Below are 22,618 nucleotides of genomic sequence, written 5' to 3' on the forward strand. Positions count from 1 at the left end.
ATTTTTGTAGTTGAATGTCCATGGGTGGCAGACCTAACCATTCTGACCTTAATATTGTCACTGTGAACATGCAAATAGTATCTAGTATCATTATTAAAAGGTGCCCAGCATGACAAGTTATGTCATCTGGAAGCATTTAGATATGTTTGTGCCAATTTATTTGGTACATGTAAGAACATTTACCCTGTAATTCTCAAGAGTTATCATTTTTGTTCCGTTAAATTTTTATTTTGAAATTTTTGTCATTCTCATTTATTTGATTTGGTTTACCCTTAGATGTGACTCCTTTAAATGTTTATGGAAATTTTCATCAAAATATGAAAGATTAAAGTTTAAATTTTTAATATTTTTGTTCCTCTCCTTCTTATAATTTATGATATGTTGAGTTACATTATTGGTCTTCTCAAAGAAATAGCTTTTGGATTTGCTCTTTTGTTTTACTCCTTTTGTTTACTATTTCATTAATTGTAGCTTGTTGTTTTATTGTTTTTGTTAATGATAGTGGCTTCTATTTATTTTAAAGAAGATTGTTTCTTAATTCCCATATAATTAAGATTATTGCAGTCATTTTCCCCTTATTTTTTTCTAATTATTTTGAATTATAATCAGAGAATGTTTCTTGTGAGTCACTATTTTTAAAAATTTCTTAATATGTTTTCTTTATGGTCTAGTACAGAATTGTCCAATAGGAATCTAATGTAAGTCATATATATAATTGAAGGCTTTTTAGTATGTATATTAAAAAAAAGTAAAAAGAGGATTGCAGTTAATTTTCATAATATATTTTATTGAATCAAATATATTAAAATATTATCCTTTAAACATATGCTCAATATAAAATTGTGTTCAGGTGCTTGTTTGCCATTGTTTCTTCCAGTTTTATTGAGACATAATTGACAGGCAACCTTGGTTAAACTTAAGGTGGATAGCAGAGTGATCTGACTTTCTAGATCATGAGACTTTTACCACAAGTTTAGTGATCATGCATCATCTCATATAAGTACAAAATTAAAGGAATTAATGTTGTTAACTACAGTCCTGGTATTTATTTATCTTATAACTGGAAATTATGGACATGAGTTTGGGCATGCTCTGGGAGCTGGTGATGGACAGGGAAGCCTGGCGTGCTGCAGTCTATGGGGTCGCAAAGAGTTGGACATGGCTGAGCAACTGAACTGATGACCGGAAATTAGTACATAGACTGCTTGTGTGCTCAGCCGCTTTAGTCATGTCCGATTCTCTGCAACCCTATGGACTGTAGCCTACCAGGCGCCTCTGTCCATGGGATTTTCCTGGCAAGAATACTGGAGGGGGTTGCCTTGCCTTCCGCCAGGGGCTGGTCTTCCAAACCCAGAGATCGAATCTGCATCTCCTGCATTGCAGGCAGATTCTTTATTGCTCCCCCTCCTCCCATTCCCTGCCTCTGGTAGCCACAAAGCTGATTTCTATTTCTATGAGTTTGCTTCTTAGTTTTCAAAGTATGATTGGCCTGCAGCACCATGCTTGTTCCTGTTACACAACATGGTGATTCAGTCCTTCTATACACTTCAAAATAATCACCATAAATCCAGCTATGATATCCATCACAGAAATGTGTTATGTAACTATTGACTGTATCTCACACTCTTATTTCATACCTATGACACTTATTTTGCAACTGGAAGCTTGGATCTTAATCCCCCTCACCCTTTACTCTCCTTTCCCCGCTCTGATCCCCTGTCAGTAGCCTGTTTGTTCTCTGTATCTGTCAGTCTGTTTCTGTTTTGTTATGGTTGTTCATTTTCATCACCTTTTATTTTCCACATGTAAGTGAAATCATACATATTTATCTTTATATGTCTTACTTCACTAAGTGTAATACCCATGAGGTCCATCCATGTTGGCACAATGGCAAGATTTCATCCTTTTTTATGGCTCAGCATTGGGTGTTCATTGGAAGGACTGATGCTAAAGCTGAAACTCCAATACTTTGGCCACCTCATGCGGAGAGTTGACTCATTGGAAAAGACTCTGATGCTGGGAGGGATTGGGGGCAGGAGGAGAAGGGGATGACAGAGGATGAGATGGCTGGATGGCATCACCGACTCAATGGGCGTGAGTGTGAGTGAACTCCGGGAGTTGGTGATGGACAGGGAGGCCTGGCGTGCTGCGATTCATGGGGTCACAGAGTCGGACACGACTGAGCAACAGAACTGAACTGACTATTCAATAGCCAATATTTTTGGTTATTGTAAATAGTGCTGCGATGACCCTCGGGGTGCATATGTATTTTCTAATTCCTGTTTTTGTCTTCTTTGTGTAAATACTCGGGAGTAGAATTGCTGCATCATGTGGCAGCTGTGCGGTTTTCCATTGTGGATGTGCCAATTTACGTTGCCTGCAGCAGTGCCCTCGAGTTCCCTTTTCTTTACATTCTTACCAACCTGTGTTTTTAAAATTTTTTTTCTCACCATCTTTTGTTATTTGCTTAATCACCATGTACATGTAACAGTTCTTTGAAAAATGCCATTTGTATTGTGATAAGTATTTTATTAAATCTGTAGATTGCTTTAAGTAGTACAGTCGTTTTAACAATATTAACTATTCCAATCCATGAATATGGTACGTCTTTCCATCTGTTTGTGTTGTCTTCAATTACCTTTATTAGTGCCTTATAAATTTCTCAGTATAGGTCTTTTATCTTCCTATGTTTATTCCTAGGTATTTTATTATTTTGATGTTACTGGAAGTAGATTGCTTCCTTAATTTCTCTTTCTGATGGTTCATTGTCAGTATATAGAAATGCAACAGATTTCTGTTAATGATTGTATATCCTGCAGCTTTACCAAATTTATTAATGAGTTCTAATAGTTTTTTTGGTGGCATCTTTAGGGTTTTCTATGTGTAGTGTCATGTCATCTGAAAACAGTGACAGTTTTACTTCTTTTCTAATTTGGATTTTTTGTATGTGTTATAGATGTTTGGTTGGCGGTTACCATGTGGTTTCTTGGTAGCAATCTCTATATATATGTGATTATTTTAAATTGTTAATATTTTAAGTTCAAAAGCATTTTAACAACTCTGTTTTCAAACTCTCTCCACATTTACTATTTTTGACATATTTCACACCTTTTTGTTTTGTGTATCCCTTAGCTACTCACTGTGGATGATTTTACTACTTTTCTCTTTTAACCTTCCTGCTAGCCTTATATGTGGTTGATGTACTACCTTTATTGTATATTTATCTTTACCAAAGAAATTTTTTCTTTTGTAATTTTCATATTTCTAATTGTGGCCTTTACTTTTCCACTTAGAGAACACTCTTTAAAAATTCTTGTAAACTTGGTTTCATGGTGCTAGACTGTGAGTTTTGCTTGTCTGTAAAACTTTTGATTTCTCCTTTGAATCTGAATGAAAGCTGTGTCAAGTAGGGCACTTTTGGTTGTTTTTCATCACTTTAAATATATCATGCCATTTCCTTCCGGCCTGCAGAATTTCGCTGCAAAGTCAGCTTATAATCTGATGGGTTGGCTGTGGGGTCTGGACTGTCACAAAACTTGTTTTGGACTGCTGGTACATGAAGCCAGGGCCCAGGGAGTCCTGAGGTTGTCCAGCCTGCTTGTGGGTGGGTTGAATCTTGGGACTAATGCTGGCCCACTTGTAGGTGGAGCTGGGTCCTGGAATCTCTGATTGAATGGCCCAGGGGGTCCATGATCTGGTGTCAGCTTGCTGGAGGATAGGGTCAGGGTCCAGGTAGTCCAAGGGTTAGTGCTGGCTCATTGGTGGGTGGAGTTGTGACCCAGGGTCTCTGGCTGCAGGGCCTGGGGGTCCTGGATTTGGTGTTGTCCCACTGGAGGATGGGGCCTGGGCCCTAGGCGTCCTTGGCCTAGTGCTGGTGCACTGGTAGGAGTCCAGGTCCTGGGCCCTGTGGTGAATGGGTCCAGGTTCTGGGTGGCTGAGAACTCAGGGGGTCTTAGGCAGCTGGCCTGTTAGCAAGTGGGCCTCTGTCCCCACTTGGCTAGCTGCTTGACCTGAAGCATTATAGCACTGGTGCCTACAAGCAAGGAGAGTGGGGCTGGGTCCTGGTGCTAATAAGCTAGAGGGTTGATCCCAAAATGGCCCTTGCCAGCGCAGTGTCATCATGAGAGAATGGGGCTCTCCAAAGAGCTGCTGTCAGTGTCCACATCCCCAGGATGATCTCTGCTGCCTCCTGCCTCTCTGGAAGCTTCTCCAAGACTAGTGGATTCCTGCTTTTGCTCTGGGCCCCAGAGTGTATGAGATTTTGTGTGCATCCTTGAAAAGTAAAGTCTCGATTTCCTACAGCCCTCTGGTTCTCCCAAAAGTGAGCCCCACTGACCTTCAAAGTCAGATATTCTGGAAGTTCTTCTTCCTGATGCAGAACCCTGGTCTGGGATACCTGATATGGGGCTCAGATCCCTCACCACAGGGTTCCTTCACTGGAACCCTCATAGTGCTGTTGGTGGGAGTGTAAAATGGTACAGTCATTGTGGAAAACAGTATATCAACTCCTCAAAAAATTAAAAATAGAATTACCAGATGATCCAGCAACTCCACTTCTGGGTATATACCCAAAATAATTGAAAGGAGCATCTCGAAGAGATATTTGTATACCCATCATAGCAGCATTATTCACAACAGCCAGAAGGTGAAACCCATGTCCATTGGCAGATGAACAGATAAGCAAAATGTGGTCTATCTGTACAATAGAATATTATTTAGCCTTAAAAATGAAGGAAATTCTGACAACATATATGACCACATGAATGAACCTAGAGGACATGATGCTGAGTGAAATAAGTCAGTATCAAAAAGACACATACTGTATGACTCCACTAATATGAGGAACCTAGAGTAGTCAAAGTCATAGAGACAGAAAGTAAAATGGAGGTTGCCAGGGACTATGAAGTGGGGGAAACTGTGGAGATGTTAAGGGGTATACAGTTTCAGCTTTTCAAGATGAACAGTTCTGGAGACTGGTTGCACAACAATATGACTGTAATTAACACTACCAAACTGTACACTTAAAAAATGGTTAAGATGTTAAATCTTACGTTGGGGTATTTTACCACGATTAAACATCTTTAAAAGGCAAACTTTATGAGGAAACAGTCAAACCTATGCGTGCCAATTCAGCAGCTGTATGTTTAAAGTAAAAACTATTAAATATTTCAAATGTAAATTGATCAAAATTCAGTTAAATGGGGAAATATTTTAAGACATCACTTTCAGAATTAGGTGTATTGAGCTTTTTAATTAGAAAATTGAAAATATGCATTTTTAGATGGATTAATGGAACATTTACAAACACTGATCATATATTATCTGATGAAGTAGCCACTAACTACATATGACTACTGGGCACTTAAAATGAGGATAGTCCAAACTGACATAGGTGTAAGTGTAAAATACATAGCATGATTTGAAGACTTAATGTGAAACATCTCATTAATTTTATACTGAGGGCAGTGGCCAATATGTTGAAGGAAGAACTCAAATTCACACCCTCCCATGCTGTAGTTACTCAGTCGTGTCCAATTCTTTGTGATTCCATGGACTGTAGCCCGCCAGTCTCCTCTGTCCATGCAGATTCTCCAGGCAAGAATACTGGAGTGGGTTGCTATGCCCCCCTCCATGGGATCTTCCGAACCCAGGGATCAAACCCAGGTCTCCTGCATTGCAAGTGGATTCTTTACCATCTGAGCCATCAGGGAAGCCCAAGAATACTGGAGTGGATAACCTATCCCTTCTCCAGGGGATCTTCCTGGCCCAGGAATTGAACTGGGGTCTCCTGTATTGCAGGTGGATTTTTTTTTACCAGCTGAGCTACCGACCCAGGAATGGAACCGGGGTCTACTGCACTGCAGGCAGATTTTTTACCAGCTGAGATACCAGGGAACACCAGTATTACCATTTATAGAATACTGATGTGAAAGGCCTGAAAACTAGCAGAAAAGACAAGTCTATAATTAAAGATATAAAGAAGGAACCACAATGAGATGTGTAGGAGAGATGAAGATACAGTATAATCAAGACCTGTACCCTAGGTGGTAGACTCACAAATAGAGTGATTATAATTTCAGATGAGAGAACAAGCTGCATTTTTAGCCTGTCCAGTTCAGATATCGTTTCACTCTCGTGCCTTATGCAAACCTTTCTTTGGAGATGACCAACGGGTAGGGGCAATGGCACCCCACTCCAGTACTCTTGCCTGGAAAATCCCATGGACGGAGGAGCCTGGTGGGCTGCAACGCATGGGGTCTGCAAGAGTTGAACACTACCAAGAGACTTCCCTTTCACTTTTCACTTTCATGCATTGGAGAAAGAAATGGCAACCCACTCCAGTGTTCTTGCCTGGAGAATCCCAGGGATTGGGGAGCCTGGTGGGCTGCCGTCTTTGGGGTCGCACAGAGTCGGACACGACTGAAGCGACTTAGCAGCAGCAGCAACGGATGGGGGTCGCACACTTTGTAATGGAATATCCTAAAGCAACTATGCCCAAAAAGATTTTGAGGGCAGAAAATGTGCCAACAGAAAGCTACCTCTCAGATCTGTGTATGTTGCACCACTCAATCAATATTCCAAACTTTCCACTATTCAAAGCTTTCTAAAATTTCTGGCTTTTGTCAACCTGAGATGAGATACACTGTGCATGTGGCAATGGGAAAATTGTGTTTAGCCTTACGGAAATGCTTTTTACATTTCCAGCCATCATAGTTGCAGAACCAATCAAAAGCTAGCAATGAGATTTTCATTGTTTTTGGTCATTACCACCACTGTTTTTTTTTTTCATTATTGTTTAAGTCAAGCGATCTGAATACTGTCCTGAGGCTGCTCATAATCAATTGTGTAACTGTGAGGAATTCACTTAAGTGTTTCGCCCTAGCCTTTGAAGGGAGAAGGAAATTGGAGAAGGAAATGGCAGCCCACTCCAGTGTTCTTGCCTGGAGAATCCCAGGGACGGGGGAGCCTGGTGGGCTGCCGTCTATGGGGTTGCACAGAGTCGGACACGACTGAAGTGACTTAGCATAGCATTGAAGGGAGAATGAGCTGGAGGCGGGTGCGGAGAGAGAGAATGTGTATGTGTGTGTGTGTGTGTAGTCGCTCAGCTATATTAGACTCTGCAACTATTTGGACTACAGCCCGCCCATCTGTGTTCCCTGTTAGTAGTGACTTCATTCCTATAAAACCAACTTCAGATTTCTGACCTCCAGATCTTTAAGAGAATAAATACACATTGTTCCAAGTCACTGAATTTGTGGTAAATTGTAAATTGTTAGCGCAGGCATGAGAAACTAAATACATTACCTTTACCAGGCTTAAGTGATGTCACTCAGTCATGTCCGACTCTTTGGGACCCCATGGACTGTAGCCCACCAGGCTTCTCCGTCCATGGGATTTTCCAGGCAAGAGTACTGAAGTGGGTTGCCATTTCCTTCTCCAGGGGATCTTCCCGACCCAGGGATCAAACCTGGGTCTCCTGGACTGCAGGCAGACGCTTTACCTCTGAGCCACCAGGGAAACCAGGCTTAACTGTTTTTAAAAAGCCTAGGCTTAATGTTTTATTTAAACAGTTAACTCTCACCGTGTCACCAGCAATATGTGGAACTAAATGCTGTCTTTAAACCAAAAGTATTATTAATATATTCATATCTCTTACTATTTTGTGCTAAAAAATGGAAGTAAACTGATTTATCTTGGCAACATTAACTTCAGAGCAAACCACTAGGTTCACATTGCAAATAAAGTAGAAAGGCCAGGTTGAAGGTGCCCTGGTGAACATTCTGTCTCAGTAACACGAAATAAGCAGCGTCTGCCCTGGGGTTATGTTTAATAAATAGCAAAGTGCATACAGATATTTACAGCAGTTTTAAAGAAAAACAGAGGTCCTATTCTGTGGCCCAACAGCAGCAACAAACAGGCGTTGGCACGAACTGTTCATAAATTCTTGAGTACAGTTGTTTTGCAAGTAGAGCTCGCTTGCAATCTTAAAAAAAAACAAACAAAGAACGCCCTGCTATTCCTCAAGTTGTGCTCTAAGTTCAACGTGGACCAGGATCACTTGGTGTCAGTGCTTAACAACTGCTCTTTGCCATTTATTATCAGGGACTTCAGCTCCCCATCTTCTTCCACTTCTATCCTTTCTTGGCCATTCTCCACGATTCTCTTGGTGGTGATCATTTTGCCGTTCATGATTTCGGTGGAAGTCGACATGGATTTAAAGTTGCCCGTCCCCCCACTACCACAGGACATGGAGACGGAAGAGAGGCCCCCATTCCCAATGGAACCAAATGAGGTAAACCCTGTATCAAAAGGAGAAAAACCACTTGCAAATGGTGGAAATTCACTGAAGGCGGAGAAGAGCGACGCGGACCCCCTGCTTCGGCTTCCCCGGGATCTCCTCCGACCCCCCACAAAGTTCTCCAGCGGGTCTCCAAAGATGTCGAACGAAAATGGGTCCCGGCTGCCGAAAAACTCTCTGAAGACGTCGGCCGGGTCCCGGAAGGTGAAGACGCACTCGAAGGGGTCCTCGAATGGCCTGCCGCCGCCGGCGCGGCCACCGCCGCCGCCCTCCACTCCCGCCTCGCCGTAGCGGTCGTACACGTCTCTTTTCTTGGCGTCGGACAACACCTCGTAGGCCTGGGCCACTTTTTTGAATCGCCTCTCCGCCTCCTCCTTGTTCTCGGGGTTTTTGTCCGGGTGCCACTTGAGCGCCAGTTTGCGGTACGCCTTCTTGATGGCTTCTGATGAGGCCTGGCGGGGCACGCCCAGCACCTCGTAGTAGTCTACCATATTGGAAGGCCGGGAACGGCCCCGCGGGCCAAGGACAGGTGCTGGCTGGCAGCCCCCGGGGCGCGGACCCGAGTGCCCACCAGGCCAGGCTGCCCAGACTGGGCGCTCCTTGTGATGATGCCGCGTCTCATTGGGCGAGCCCAGAATGCATTGCTCACGCGGTGCTCTGTGACTGGTTTCACGCAGCCGCAGAGGCCCCGCCCACTCATTTGCTCCGCCCACCCGACCTCCACTGAGCGGTTATCACCAAACGGGGAGATGTGGCTCTGACTACCTTAGCAGATAGTTCTTACAGGTATCTCTCTGATGGTCCTGTGGTTATGACCGTGTTCTCTCAATGCAGGGAGCACTGGTTCCATCTCTGGTCAGGAAATCAAGGTCTTGGATCAAGAAAGAAAGTCATTTTCTTAAAGTAGGCTTGACATCAGGCTTCCCCTTGGCTGGAGGTGGGGGGTGTTGTCCCGTCGTTCAGTCGCTCAGATGTGTCCAACTCATTGTGACTCCGTGGACTGCAGCCAGGCTTTCCTGTCCTTCACCATCTCCCAGAGTTTGCTCAAACTCATGTCCATTGCCATCCAACCATCTCATCCTCTATCCTCTCCTTCTTCTGCCTGCTGTCTTTCCCAGCATCAGGGTCTTTCCCAATAAGTTTGCATCAGGTGGCCAAAGTATTGGAGCTTCTGTTCAGCATCAGTCCTTCCAATGAATATTAAGGACTGATTTCCTTTAGGATGGACTGCTTGGATCTTCTTGCATTCCAAGGGACTCTCAAGAGTCTTCTCCAACACCACAGTTCAAAAGCATCAATTCTTCGGTGCTCAGTTTTCTTTATAGTCCAGCTTTCACATCCATACATGACTACTGGAAAAATCATAGCTTTGACTAGATGGACTTTTGTTGGCAAAGTAATGTCTCTGCTTTTTAATATGCTGTCTCTGATGGTCATAACTTTTCTTCCAAGGAGCAAGCATCTTTTCATTTCATGGTTGTAGTCACCATCTGCAGTGATTTTGGAGCCCAAGAAAATAAAGTCTGTCACTGTTTCCATTGTTTCCCCATCTATTTGCCTTGAGGTGATGGGATCTCTGCCTTGATCTTTGTTTTTTGACTGTTGAGTTTTAAGTTACCTTTTTCACTCTCCTCTTTCACTCACCTTCATCAAGAGGCTCTTTGGTCCTTTTGCTTCCTGAGATAAGGGTGGTGTCATCTGCATTTCTGAGGTTATTGATATATCTAAGTTGGGGGTAGAGTAGAGTAATCAGAGTAAGTTTAGTCTGATCCTTGTCTGAGAAACAAACACTCTTACCATTTGTCTAGGACAGCATTTCTCCAACTTTTTTTCTTCAGGACCCTTTTGCTTTTGTTTATGTGAGTTATATCTATTGGTACTTGCTCCAGCAAAAATTAAAACAAGGTCAATTTAATAATGATAAACCCATTATATGCTAATATAAATCATATATTTATGGAAAATAACTTATTCAAAACATTAACAAACAGTGCCATTATTTTCTATTTTTTTTAACATCTCTCTGGATTAACAGAAGAGCTCGATTTTTATATCTGCTTCTGCATTCAATGTATTGCTATATCACGTGTCATGTAGCCACTGGGAAACTCCAGTGTATTCAAAAGTCAAATATCATTATCTTAGAAACAATTTTAACTTTGAAAAATTCTCTGAAGATTTTTTGGGGATCCCTAGGGTGCTCTGACCCATAGTCTGTTAACTCCTGACCCAGTATATCAAAATGATGAAAACTGCTGGCCATGTTTAAGTGCTGCATGTAAACTTGGGATTCCGTGATTATTTCTGCTAAAACTGCTGTATCACCATGCTTTTCTTTTTGACATCTGACTCTTTTCCACTCCCTTCTTTTTCTTTCTATGACACTATATTAATTGCCTTTCTAAATGGTGAGGCAACACCAATAAAGTTCACTTAGTTCTAAGAGGAAATGATTAACCAATGAACTCAATATTTCATCATAAAAGGTAATAGATCCAAAAGGGTTCACCATTTCACCAGAACAAACTGCTGATTCCATATCACCTTGAGAAACTCAAGCCAACTTGGCACTTGGGAAGCATGCAATAAACAATATTAGAAAGTAGAGATTGGTAATAGAGTCCAGTGTGAACAAAGCAATATGGAAAAGTACAAGGTATGTTTGGGGTAGGTTAAGTGATTCAGAATGGCAGGAGGGAAAGGGGCAGAGAGAGCAGTTAAGCAGAAGGGCTAGAGAAGTGGAATGAAATGGAGTCCATTCCAGGGAGTTCTGAAGGCAAGGCTGAGGAGTCTGCATTTATTCTGGACCCTAGGAATGTGCTGACCAAGGTTTCAGGGATGGTGGCGGCTGGGACTGTGCGATGGATGGCCAATGCAGGGAAACAAAAGAGAGAGGTAGGGACTAAGAGCCTTGGAGGTTGAGGCCTAGAAACAAAACCATGGCAGCTGGGTCTGAGAACCAGTGGTAGAATGATCCAGATTTGGCACTTGCTGGGTTGAATATAGGGCCTAGAACAAAGGGAGAAGGGGCATCACATCCATACAGAAACATTTACTGAGTCTTACTGTCTGCAAAGCCGAGGATAGGTAGAGATAGAGGCAGAGAGGGAGTCTAGTAGGTAACTCAGGCAAATTGCTGAAGGATACAAGGCAGAATGGGGGCTTCCCTGGAGGCTCGATGGTTAAAAAAAAAAAAAGTCCACCTGTCAATGCAGGAGACGTGGGTTTGATCCTTGGGTTGGGAAGCTCCCCCAGAGAAAGAAATGTCAACCCACTCTGGTTTTCTTGCCTGGGAAATCTCATGGACAAAGGAGCCTGGCAGGCTACAGTCCACGGGGTCACAAAAGAATTGGACATGACTGACTGAGTAAATGGCGACAGTGACAAGGCAGAATAAAGCAAAATGCTATGGAAGGTCAAGGAAGGTGACTTGGTTTCCCCTGGAGGGCCCCACAGATTATCCAGAGGGAGTAGACTTGTTTATGTAGCCCTTTTCAGTTTAGTAACAAGCAGCTCCAGTTTGATTCCATCAAAAGAGCTAAGAGTAGTTGGGAGGGTGAGTTTCTTCACTTCAGCGTGGCTTCACCTTTAAAAGAAATCACCTTCCAGGGAGTCTAGGAATTGTCTTGCAGACACCCTACTCTTCAGTAGACGCCAGAGCAAGACTACATCACTGCCCTGCTCGGTTTCCTTGGCCACCCATGCTCCCCGACCCCAGCACATCTCAGCCTGCCCTGTAATTGCCTTGTTGTCTGTCTGCCAGAGCCCTCTTGACAGGCACAGACCGTATCTAACTTGGATTTCCGGCCCTGGCTCTTCGCATCATGCTGGGAGGGCCAACACTTGCCATAAATCTTTGATGAGTGGGGGAATTCACAGTGGATTTTGAGTGTCAGGTCTCCACAGGTTGCAGGGCAGAAGTTTTATTGGATTGCTTAGTCATGGTTCTTGGTCATAATTTTTGAGAGTGGGTGTGGACTGCCTGCTATTCATTTTGGTAAAGAACAATTTCTGGTCTTGGACAGAGTCACACTCTTAAACCATTCAAGTGCACAGAGGCCTCAAAAAGTTCTGAGGCTCTGCCTGATGCAGTAAAGTCATAAAATCATTAACGTGGTGACTATGTGTTTTTACAGCCCCTTTGCTCTATGTAATCTACAGATGAACGCTTGTGACATTGAGACTTTAGAAGAATGACTGCCCTTATTGTTTAAATTGGACTATGAATTTCAGAATGACAGATAAGCACACACCTATGAGCCAAACCCTTGCCACCTTTTTTCTTCTCACCTAGAATCTTGATCTTGGTGAACTCCTGGGCAGGGGAGGGAGGGCAGGGAGCTTAAGAGTGCAGAAGCGTGAGCATGCATATGCCTGAATCACTTCCTTCTACACCTGAAACTAACACAGTATGGTAAATCGAGTCTAGTTCAATTGAAAAGATAAAAAAAGAATTCGCATGCTTAGGGGCTTCCAGCCAGTTAAACTGTTGCCTATGGTGAGACCTAGAAAGTCCTGCCCTCTTTATCTCCAAAAGTAAACACCCAGGAGTCTGTAGCTGACAGCTATGGTCACATGACACAAGCAAACACTAACTTGGTGTTTAGTTTGGTTCCTGTGTTATGTAAGTGAGAGAAGGCAGACCTCCGGCAGGTGGCTGTCTCGGTAGCAACAGCAGAGCAAGCATGACAGCAGGGTCCCAGGGGGAATGCCCAGTCATCCTGCTCCTGCTGCTGTGCGCACTCTGCCCCTCCGTGTCCCGGGGTGGGAAGCTGCTGGTGGTCCCCGTAGATGGCAGCCACTGGCTGAGTTTGATCGGACCTCTCCAGCCACTGCAGCAGAAGGGACATGACATAGTGGTCCTGGCACCTAACGTCTCCGTATACATTAAAGAGGAAGCATTTTACACCTTGAAGAGGTACCCTGTGCCATTCCGAAGGGAGGACTTGGAAGAGATTTTTATCAGCCTCGGGCGTACTGTTTTTGAGGATGAGCCTTTCCTGAAGCGCGTGATCAAAACCTACCAGAAAATAAAAAAGGACTCGGCTCTGATCTTATCCGCCTGCTCCCACTTACTGCGCAACAAGGAGCTGATGGCCTCCCTGACTGCAAGTAGCTTCGATGCCGTGTTGACAGACCCTTTCCTTCCCTGTGGCCCCATCGTGGCCCAGTACCTGTCTGTGCCTGCCGTGTTCTTCTTGAATGGACTGCCATGCAGCCTGGACTTTCAGGGTACCCAGAGCCCCAGTCCACCATCCTATGTGCCCAGGTATCTGTCCTTTAACTCAGATCACATGACCTTCCTGCAGCGGGTGAAGAACATGTTCATCACCTTGTCAGAGAGTTTGCTGTGCGATATGGTTTATTCCCCGTATGGGCTGCTTGCCTCGGAAATCCTTCAGAAAGACATCACTGTTCGGGATCTCATGAGTTTTGGGTCTGTCTGGATTCTCAGAAGTGACTTTGTGTTTAATTTCCCGAGACCCATCATGCCCAACATAGTTTTTGTTGGTGGGATCAACTGCGCTAGCAAAAAGCCACTCTCTCAGGTGTGTATTTGAGTGGGAACTTTATATACCTGTATGCTAGCAAGAACTTTGAGTGGATGAACTTGTCATGGATCTGCTGAGACAGCCTCAAATGCCTTCTCATTCATTTCTATTTCACCAGTCTCTTAGGAGTGAGTTGTAATTTATAACTCTTTGGCATCTTCTTCTAGGTTTTTTTTTTTTTTTTTTTTTTTTTTGTTTTTTTTTATCGGAGACTTTAGGAAAGTGTACTTTGGCCATTTTATTCTGTGCGCTCCAGTGGATAGTAATTGATTAGATGTGACATGGATTAAATGCCATAAACACAGGGCCCTGGGTCCAGGGCTCCTCGCAGAGAACAAAATTGTGCAGCATGGACTTTGCCCGTGGTCAGGTCAGGCTCACAAAAGTCAAGATTGCCGAAATAAATCTTTGGCATCAATAGATAGATCTTGCATGGCAGGGAAAATTGCCTTTATGTTCCTGGTTAAAAGTCCAGTTTCTACATAATAAGAAGCTGAATACGGCAGTTCCGTTTCCTATAATAAAGCAAATCACTAGACAGCCAGGTTCTGATGCTGGATTCAAAGCTCATGCATCTCACTCTCTTAAATGCTTATATATTAATGTTTTCCACCTCTGCAACTGGAAGTTTGCAGAAAAAAAACAAAAGTAGCATTCACATTCTCTTCCAAGTCTCGACAGAGGGGATAGAGAATAGCAGGAGAGGTTCCTTCTAATGGGGATTTGGGAAGGATCCTTCAAGTAGGTGACAGTTCAGTGGGCATTCCTTCATTTATTCAAGTATTGGTTTGGAATCTGCTGGTAGCCCAAGTACTTTCCAGAGGCTGAGTCTGGCTCCTACGAGGGGCTACTATCACCCTCATAGAGTGATGAATCTTATTTCCAGTGAGCTTCTGACATTCATATTTTATAATATTTAAAAAATAATAATTTTTGACTTTGGGTCTTTGTTGCTGCCCAGGCTTTTCTCTGGTTGCGGCGAGAGGGGCTTACTCTTCATTGCGGTGCACAGGCTTCTCATGACGGTGGCTTCTCTTGTTGAGAAGCACGGGCTCTAGGGAGGCCTGGCTTCAGTAGTTGTAACTCCTGGGCTCTAGAGCACAGGCTCAGTACTTGTGGCACGCGGGCTTAGTTGCTGCTCGGCCAGATGAGGGACTGAGCCCGAGTCTCCTGCACCAGCAGGCAGGGTCTTTATCGCTGAGCCAGCACAGCAGAGCCCTCGTGTTTTCAATGATTATATAATTGTCATAGCCAGCTGAACCTTCTGGCAGCAGGAGCCACACCAGGTGAGGAGTCGGGTGCTACCTGGACACCTCCATCCCACTGCTGCAAAACAGGGGCTCCTGAATGGGGCTCTGATTCCACCCCTGTAATGTGGGGAGAGATCTCGTAAGCCCTCAAAGACCCCCTGGCAATAAGATTCTGAGACCCCCACGGTCTGCTGGACACATTTGTGTCTAGTGGGGTGGTCTGGTGAAGAAAGAAGGCATGCTGTGGATTTTCTGAAAGCAAGATGAGAAAATCTAGGAGTGTAGAAATCCATTAATGGTTCTTTTTCAGACAGAGAAAAAGAAAGGGGTGAAATGTCATCAAACCAACGGTCATATCTCAGATCAAAGGAAAGAAAGTTAGCCAGCAGGTCCGAGCAAGATATTTTTGCACGTTTGCTGTTGCTTTTGGAAAATAGCTTTTATTTATTTAAGTGATTTTCTTCTTTATTTAGGATGTTTCATGGGAGAGACTGCAGAACTTTATCAAAGGTCTTTCTTGACATCACATCTTTATATCATTTATTGACGTATTTTCCCCTTAAGTGGTAAATTGTATTGAGTGTGTGTTGGTTGCTGCCTTGTTTTTTGCAAGTGAGCTTAGATGTGAGAATATTTCTGTAAATTGTGCCTGATAGCAGTTCTCATTGTCTTACTGAAATGCTTTTAATTTGAAATTCCATTTTTAGATACTAATATCACCATTTCTGCCCTGTTTTTGTTTACATTTCTCTAGTACCTCCTTAGTACTCCAGGTCTTCAACCTTCTTCCTTCTCTTTAAACAACATGAAGCATGGACTTCCCTGGCAGTCCAGTGGTTAAGATTCTGTGCTACCAATGAAGGGGGCATGGGTTTGATTCTTGGTCAGGGAACTAAGACCCCACATACTGTGCTGCAAAAGATAAACACAACAAAATAAACCCCAAAGCTCTACAGAGCCAATATTGTTAACCTAGTCAGGCAGATTCCTTTAACAGTTGAATTTCACCTGTTTGCACTTAACAATCAACAGATATGATTATAACTCTTGCAGTTTATTTTTACTTTGCTTTGTCATCTCCCTTTTTCTTGATTTATGCTGGTCTGTCACATTGCTGTTATCTTTTTTCCCCTTGGTTAGTTAGAGAGTGCTGCTCTGCACTTCCTTCCCTCTACTGGGGATCATACTATTCCCAATGCTCTTGGTAAAAGTCCTGAACTTTTCAAGTATAAAGATGAAATCTTTGTTAATGAGAGTCCCTAGAGAAAGCACAGTTTGGTGTTGGGCATACCTTTGGGATGCCATCAAAGAATAAAGATGGTAGAACAATGCTGAGAGCAAAGGCATGACACTCAAGAATTCCAAGATGTCAGTCCCCTCTCAGGCTGAGAACATCTCAGAATACACAGAGATCCAGAGATGGTGTCCACACATCCACGATGGTTGTAAGGAAAACAATCAAACAGAGGATCAGTAAGAACAGACTTGAAGATGATGAAGAGAAGAAAGAGTGGTGACAAGGAAGCTCGCAGTGTTCCTAAGTGGCTCTAAATATACAATGAGACAGCAACACATTTCCAACATACTGTTTCATGAGTCTCCTTGCAAAATGAAAGGCATTTGGGAAGGAAAAATCTAATAAAAGCCTAGAACTCAAAATACTAAACTCACAGCCAAAGTCAGGACTTCTAGTAAAAGCCTCCTGGGTTTCGAAGTCAGTACACTTGACAAACAGGAGATTAACAAGGCCCAGGATGCCTGATAACACTACAACTGCTTTTGAACCTAGAAAGGTCAACAATACTACACGAAATGCCATGGTTCTCAGTCACCCGAGACACGGCAATGACGGAGGCAGGGGTCCGTGTCCCATAGCAATGGCACTTGGCACCCAGCTTCTTTACCTCTGGACACCAGCTCTCAGGGCCCTGGTCATGGTGCGTGGACAGGAGCAGGAGGAGGTGGGGCGTTCGTCACCTGTGCAGTCTTACCTTTTGTTGTTGGCAAGCCACACATTTGTTATGCAAAAAGCTGATTAATGAAATTTAAGAAAAAAGTTCTTTTTCAATAAATGGTTTATTTTAGGGGGGAAAAACCTCCTGGACACGTAGGCATGTATTTTCCCTTTGAGGGGACCTCATTTTTTCTGGAATGGGACAAAAGGCAGGGGATTAAGGTTTCTTACTGTCAACATGTTGCTTCACACTTTGGCCATTCCAGAGAGTGTAGAGTCAGGGCAAGGTTTTGCTGTTGTTGCTGTTGTTTAGTCGCTAAGTCGTGTCTGACTTTGCAACCCCATGGACTGCAGCCCATCAGACTCCTCTGTCCATGGGATTTCCCTGGCAAGAATACTGGAGTGGGTTGCCATTTCCTTCTCCAAGGGATCTTCCTGACCCAAGGATCGAACCTGCATCTCCTGCATTGGCAAGCCGATTCTTTACTCTGAGCCACCAGGGAAGCCAGGACAAGGTTTAGGGGAAGTTTTGCCAAGTTGGGGGTGGACCTCAGCATTATGGAATCCTGTACTGGCCCAGAATCAACACTGGCCTCAATAACATAGCCTCTGCAGTTTGTCTTTCTGTAATTTGTAGATGAACTTTCATGCCGTTTAGACTCCAGCCAAGTGCTACTATTTCACTTTCAGTGTTTATGGCTCTGTATGTTCCTTTTATGCTAATCACATCCTGCCCAAAACTGAGTGGGTGCAGTGGGGACATTAGACTTGGTCCTTTCTAGACAAGGCTAAAGCCATAAGAGTGGGTTTTGTGAAGGAGAGGAGGTCTAGAAAATGGAGCAAATTCAGCGTGGGGGTACGGAGGATGATATTGCCTCCCTGATCTTTCGAATAAGCCTGATAGGAAATGCCAAGACAGCTGCCAGGAGCCAGGGACCTCAAAGAGGGCCTGAGGCTGGTGGGGGCAGACTAGACAGTGGGCTGGCCTGGGAGTAGGGCTGGCCAGTGTTTGGGCTTTATGGCCATGTTCAGAATCACGGTTGGCAGCCGTCTCTGAAAATCAGGTGTGCTGGGCCCTGTCTGAAGTCTCCTAGGTCACAGCCAGGGTAGACAGCATTGTGATTTGTTCAGGACTGTTCTGATTTTAGGGTTTTCCAGGTGGCGCTAGTGGTAAAGAATCCACCCACTAATGCAGGAGATTTGAGAGATACAGGTTCAATCCCTGGGTTGGAAGATCCCTAGGAGGAGGGCATGGCAACCCACTCTAGTATTCTTCCCTGGAGAATCCCATGGACAGGGCAGCCTGGGGGGCTACAGTCCATGGGGTTGCAAAGAGTCAGACACAATTGAAATGACTTAGTGCGGATACACATTCTGGTTTTAACACAGAGTCCCAAGAAACCCCTCAGTTCACACAGTCTCACTAATGGCCGTGGCTTTCTTTGCTGCTGCTGCTAAGTCGCTTCAGTCATGTCTGACTCTGTGTGACCCCACAGACGGCAGCCCACCAGGCTCCCCCATCCCTGGGATTCTCCAGGCAAGAACACTGGAGTGGGTTGCCATTTCCTTCTCCAATGCATGAAAGTGAAAAGTGAAAGGGAAGTCGCTCAGTCGTGTCCGACTCTTCACAACCCCATGGACTGCAGCCCACCAGGTTCCTCCGTCCATGGGATTTGCCAGGCAAGAGTACTGGAGTCAGGTGCTATCACCTTCTCCGTGGCATTCTTTGGAGACATATAAAACCATCTGGAGACTCTCAGGGAGTGAATTAGATCATTAATGACCAACCGTTCAGGGAAAATTGCCCTACTTGTGCCTTGCTGTTTCCTTCAAGTAGATTACCACTGCGTGTGTGTGCATGCACGGGTAGTGTGTGTGTGTCTTGAAGCCTGGAGCACCCTGGAGTTGGCTCTGAAGTTTGGAAACAGATCATGCCATGCTAAGATTATTGCCCAAGGCTGAATCTAGGGGTTTCCTTCCTTTCTTCCTGAGATACACCCACCATTCATCTCCAGGTTCTAGTTTCAACACTGTGACTAATGCTGCTGTTCTTCTGATTGCATTATTCCTGTTGCATTTTGCTGAAAAGTTTGGCATCATTTCAGGAGGACTCCAAAGAGTTCTGGTACCATAGTTCTTTATGTATTATTATAGAGAAGAATCCAGTGAGAGGCAGAGTGATAGATAAGAAGTGATTTATTAGGGTAGGATGCTTATGAGGCTTACCTGGGGCTTCCTGGGTGGCTCAGTGGTAAAGAAAAATATACCTGCAATGCAGAAGATGGAGGAGACACTGCAGGTTTGATCCCTGGGTTAGGAAGATCCCTTGGAGGAGGGTATGGCAACCCACTCCAGTATTCTTGCCTGGAGAATCCCATGGACAGAGGAGCCTGGCAGGCTACAGTCCATAGGGCCGCACAGAGTTGGACATGACTGAAGTGACTAAGCACACACACTTGAGGCTTACAAGAGGGTGGGTGAGAAATGCCACACCTGAGAACTTGGTGTGCTACAGCTTTATGATCAAAGGAAAAGCAGGGAGGGAGAGAAGACCTTTGTCTTTCTTGAGTAGATGTCATGCTTCCATCATCGGCTCCTCCTCCAGGAGCTTTTTCTTGTCCCTATATGGTCAAGCTAGGGTCGCGGTTATGTGTGCAGACAGCAAGTCCTAGGAATCATTAACTTACTGAACTCACTGGGCAGGATGTTGGTCTCACGCTACCATTGTTTTAGTGTTTTGGGACATGCACCATGCTTTTGCTGCCTGGTTTTGTTGTTACGCAAGCCTGCTTGGTTTTGTGGTTAAGGAAACCTGCTTTCTCAAGTAATCATGAACTTACAGGGGTCTCCTATGTTTTTCTACTTATAATCTGCTAGTGGGATTAACTATGTAATCATCTATTGTGTCCCTTCATTCTATCCCTATCATTTTCAGAGCTTTCATTTGACATTGATCTCTAAGTCTATCCCTTATTCCTTAAGGGATAGGCCTTTGCCAGGTCGTAAACTAACCTGTACTTACTAGCTGGGATCCCTGCCATGTCTGATTCTCACCCTACACACACAGACATTTTCTAATATCCATCTTTCTGCTTCATTCAAGGAACCACAGATTACTCGGGTTCTAGTAGTTGTAAGATTCATTGTTAACTGGCAAATCAATCATAGTTGATAGCTCAAATACACCAAAACTCACTTGATGGGTTCAGTCCTTGGTCAGGGAACCCACAAGCTACATGGCATGCCCCCCCCCCCCTCCCAATTACTCCTTGACTTAAAAAGTCATCATAGTGACAATAGGATGCTGTTAGTAAAGGGAAGGACTTTGAATGCACTCAGGTCCTAGTTTTCGGATGATCCTGTCTCACATGCAGAGGAGAACAAGCTGGTGTAATCCACACAGGGGTCGGCATGCCACCCTCTCTCTGTTCTCCATTCCTTATTCCTTGGGTCATCTGGCCCTGAAGTTTCTTCTGAAAGTCTCGTTGCCTTGTCTTGAACTTTGTCCTTAAGTAGCCAAGGCTGTCTGCCTGCTGGTGATCTTTGCTGGATGCTTCCTGAGACAATGGAGCAGCCTTGCACATACAGGCTTCCTTGGATGACCGTGAGGGACATAGTGAACTAAGAATAGGAAGTGGGCTCTGGGTGAGGGTCATATGCTGCGTGGGTGAAAACTGTGCCTCTTTCTCCTTCCTACCAAGAGACTTTGGTGGTCAAGGTTTACTCACATGCCCTTCACCTTCTCTGAACCCCACAGAAGGGGCTCAGGTCGCTGGGACACACTTGGCAAGGGTTTCTGTCCCTTATTTTGTGTTTTTCATACCTAGGGAGGAACAGTTTACATTTTACAGTACGTACAGAATCAGCAGAGAAAGATTCAAATACGTTTCTGTATATTCTTTATGCTAAAGCAGGCACGTTGACTTAAACACCTTAGAAACTCTTATCCAGGAAAAGGTTGGGAAAATGCACGGTTGACTGGTTACATTTCAGCATGGAGTTGACATGGATATGAGCTTTACTCGTTCAAGTGTATTGACTGCCACAGGCTGCAGGGAAGCCAGAAGGATTTTTGTTGTGGAAGGATTTTTTGCTCTTTGAGGTTTTTCCTTAATCATGAGTCTAATTCTTAATGCCCTCTGTAGCTTTGTGCTTTGACTCCATTCATTCTTTCAGCATAAAAAGAATATTCTAGAAGTCTTGAAAAGTAATACGGGTCTTTACGTAGATTTTCTTAGAGAGGAAGTGCTGGAGAGAGTTTGCTGAAATTCTATTTGGACAGTGTTTCTCTCCTCCCATGTTTCCTTTCACGGAATCTGCTGAAACCTCACTCCTCTCTCCAGGAGGCTCCTTCCCCTTTCCTCCCTTCTTACTATTGCCTTCAGCTCACTCGTTCAGCCCTCCTCCCCAAAGCCTGCTTTCTTCCAAACTTTCCCAGCTGCATGAAGCCCTGGGGAAAAGGATCTGGCTTTTCTTCTGATCACTTTTCTCTCAGAAACTTGACACATGACTTGGAATCTACATTTCAGAGGAGAACCCGGGTGATAACTCAGTAAGCAGGAAACCTTCCTTCTTTGGGATGGAAAGGACTTGGGGAGGGAGGGTGTTACAACACACATTAATACTTTGTGTCTCTATCACACACACACACACACACAAATACACACTCCTGTAATCACTTTCTTATGAAGAAGATACCTTATTCAGAGCTGAATGCATATAGTCATCAAAAAATATGAGAAAAAATTAACTGGAAATTTCTCTTCTGCTTCTAGGAATTTGAAGCCTATGTAAATGCTTCTGGAGAACATGGAATTGTGGTTTTCTCTTTGGGCTCAATGGTCTCGGAGATTCCGGAGCAGAAAGCTATGGAAATTGCTGATGCTTTGGGCAAAATACCTCAAACAGTAAGAAGATTCTATACGATTTTTTAAATATCTATCTTCACAAGAGTTCTAATCCCAGACTTGCAATAACTAAATTAATTTATGAGTTGGGCTTTAAATTTGGATTTCCCTGCCACTTCCCAATTATTACTAGTAATCCAAAGGTTTTTTTTTTTTTTTTTTTTTGCTATTTCATTCTCAACTACGCTGTTAAACCATGATCCACTGCACGAGGAGGACTCTTTCTCACTTAACTGACTCAAAAGTGTATTAAAGAGAATTTATTTTTTAAAATAAATTGAGCAGGATAGTGTTTCTTCATATTGCATGAGAATATTTCTCCAGAAAGCAGTTGGTTAGGACACTGGATTCATTTCTTGTATTTCTGCTTTTATAGTTCCATGCCCACTCATTTTATTAAGTAATTTCCCTTGAAGTTCAGAAAAGTGCAAAAATCATAGATATACAACTTGCTGAATTTTCACAGATTCACAAAGTGAACACACCCATGGAATCAAGCCTCTGGAACAAGACACAGAATGTTACCTGTCCCCAAAAGCCTTCTTAATCATCATCCCTCCTACCTTTTCCAAAGTTATATTCATTCAGAGACTCCAATTTCTAGCTACTATAGCTGACGTCTTGTCTCATTTTAAAAATTGTATGTGTACGTTCTT

At 43.8% G+C, this 22,618-nt stretch overlaps 2 protein-coding genes across 6 annotated transcripts in view; one reads left to right on the top strand and one right to left on the bottom strand.

The window, feature by feature from the left end:
* Positions 1 to 22,618, top strand: part of LOC102392295 (UDP-glucuronosyltransferase 1-6) — a 143,562-nt gene that overhangs the window by 117,207 nt on the left and 3,737 nt on the right. For 4 of the 5 annotated variants that reach the window (XM_044945320.1, XM_025289188.2, XM_025289186.2 and 1 more), the window contains exon 2: positions 21,831 to 21,962. In XM_044945320.1, coding sequence (XP_044801255.1) covers positions 21,831 to 21,962 — 132 coding nt within the window. Of the gene's footprint in view, positions 1 to 12,919; positions 13,849 to 21,830; positions 21,963 to 22,618 lie in introns of those variants that run through there. The other variant, XM_006053733.4, reaches the window with a different exon arrangement.
* On the bottom strand, positions 7,801 to 9,188 carry DNAJB3 (DnaJ heat shock protein family (Hsp40) member B3). Its single transcript, XM_006053731.4, has one exon. It carries the CDS (start codon positions 8,788 to 8,790, stop codon positions 8,056 to 8,058), a length of 735 nt encoding a protein of 244 aa, XP_006053793.1. The 5' UTR covers positions 8,791 to 9,188; the 3' UTR covers positions 7,801 to 8,055.

The sequence above is a fragment of the Bubalus bubalis genome, chromosome 6, assembly GCF_019923935.1.
Source record: "Bubalus bubalis isolate 160015118507 breed Murrah chromosome 6, NDDB_SH_1, whole genome shotgun sequence".
Taxonomy (NCBI): Eukaryota; Metazoa; Chordata; class Mammalia; order Artiodactyla; family Bovidae; genus Bubalus; species Bubalus bubalis.

Excerpts from the sequence above, each read along its gene's own strand:
- DNAJB3 (XM_006053731.4), bottom strand. The coding sequence starts at position 8,790 with ATGGTAGACTACTACGAGGTGCTGGGCGTGCCCCGCCAGGCCTCATCA.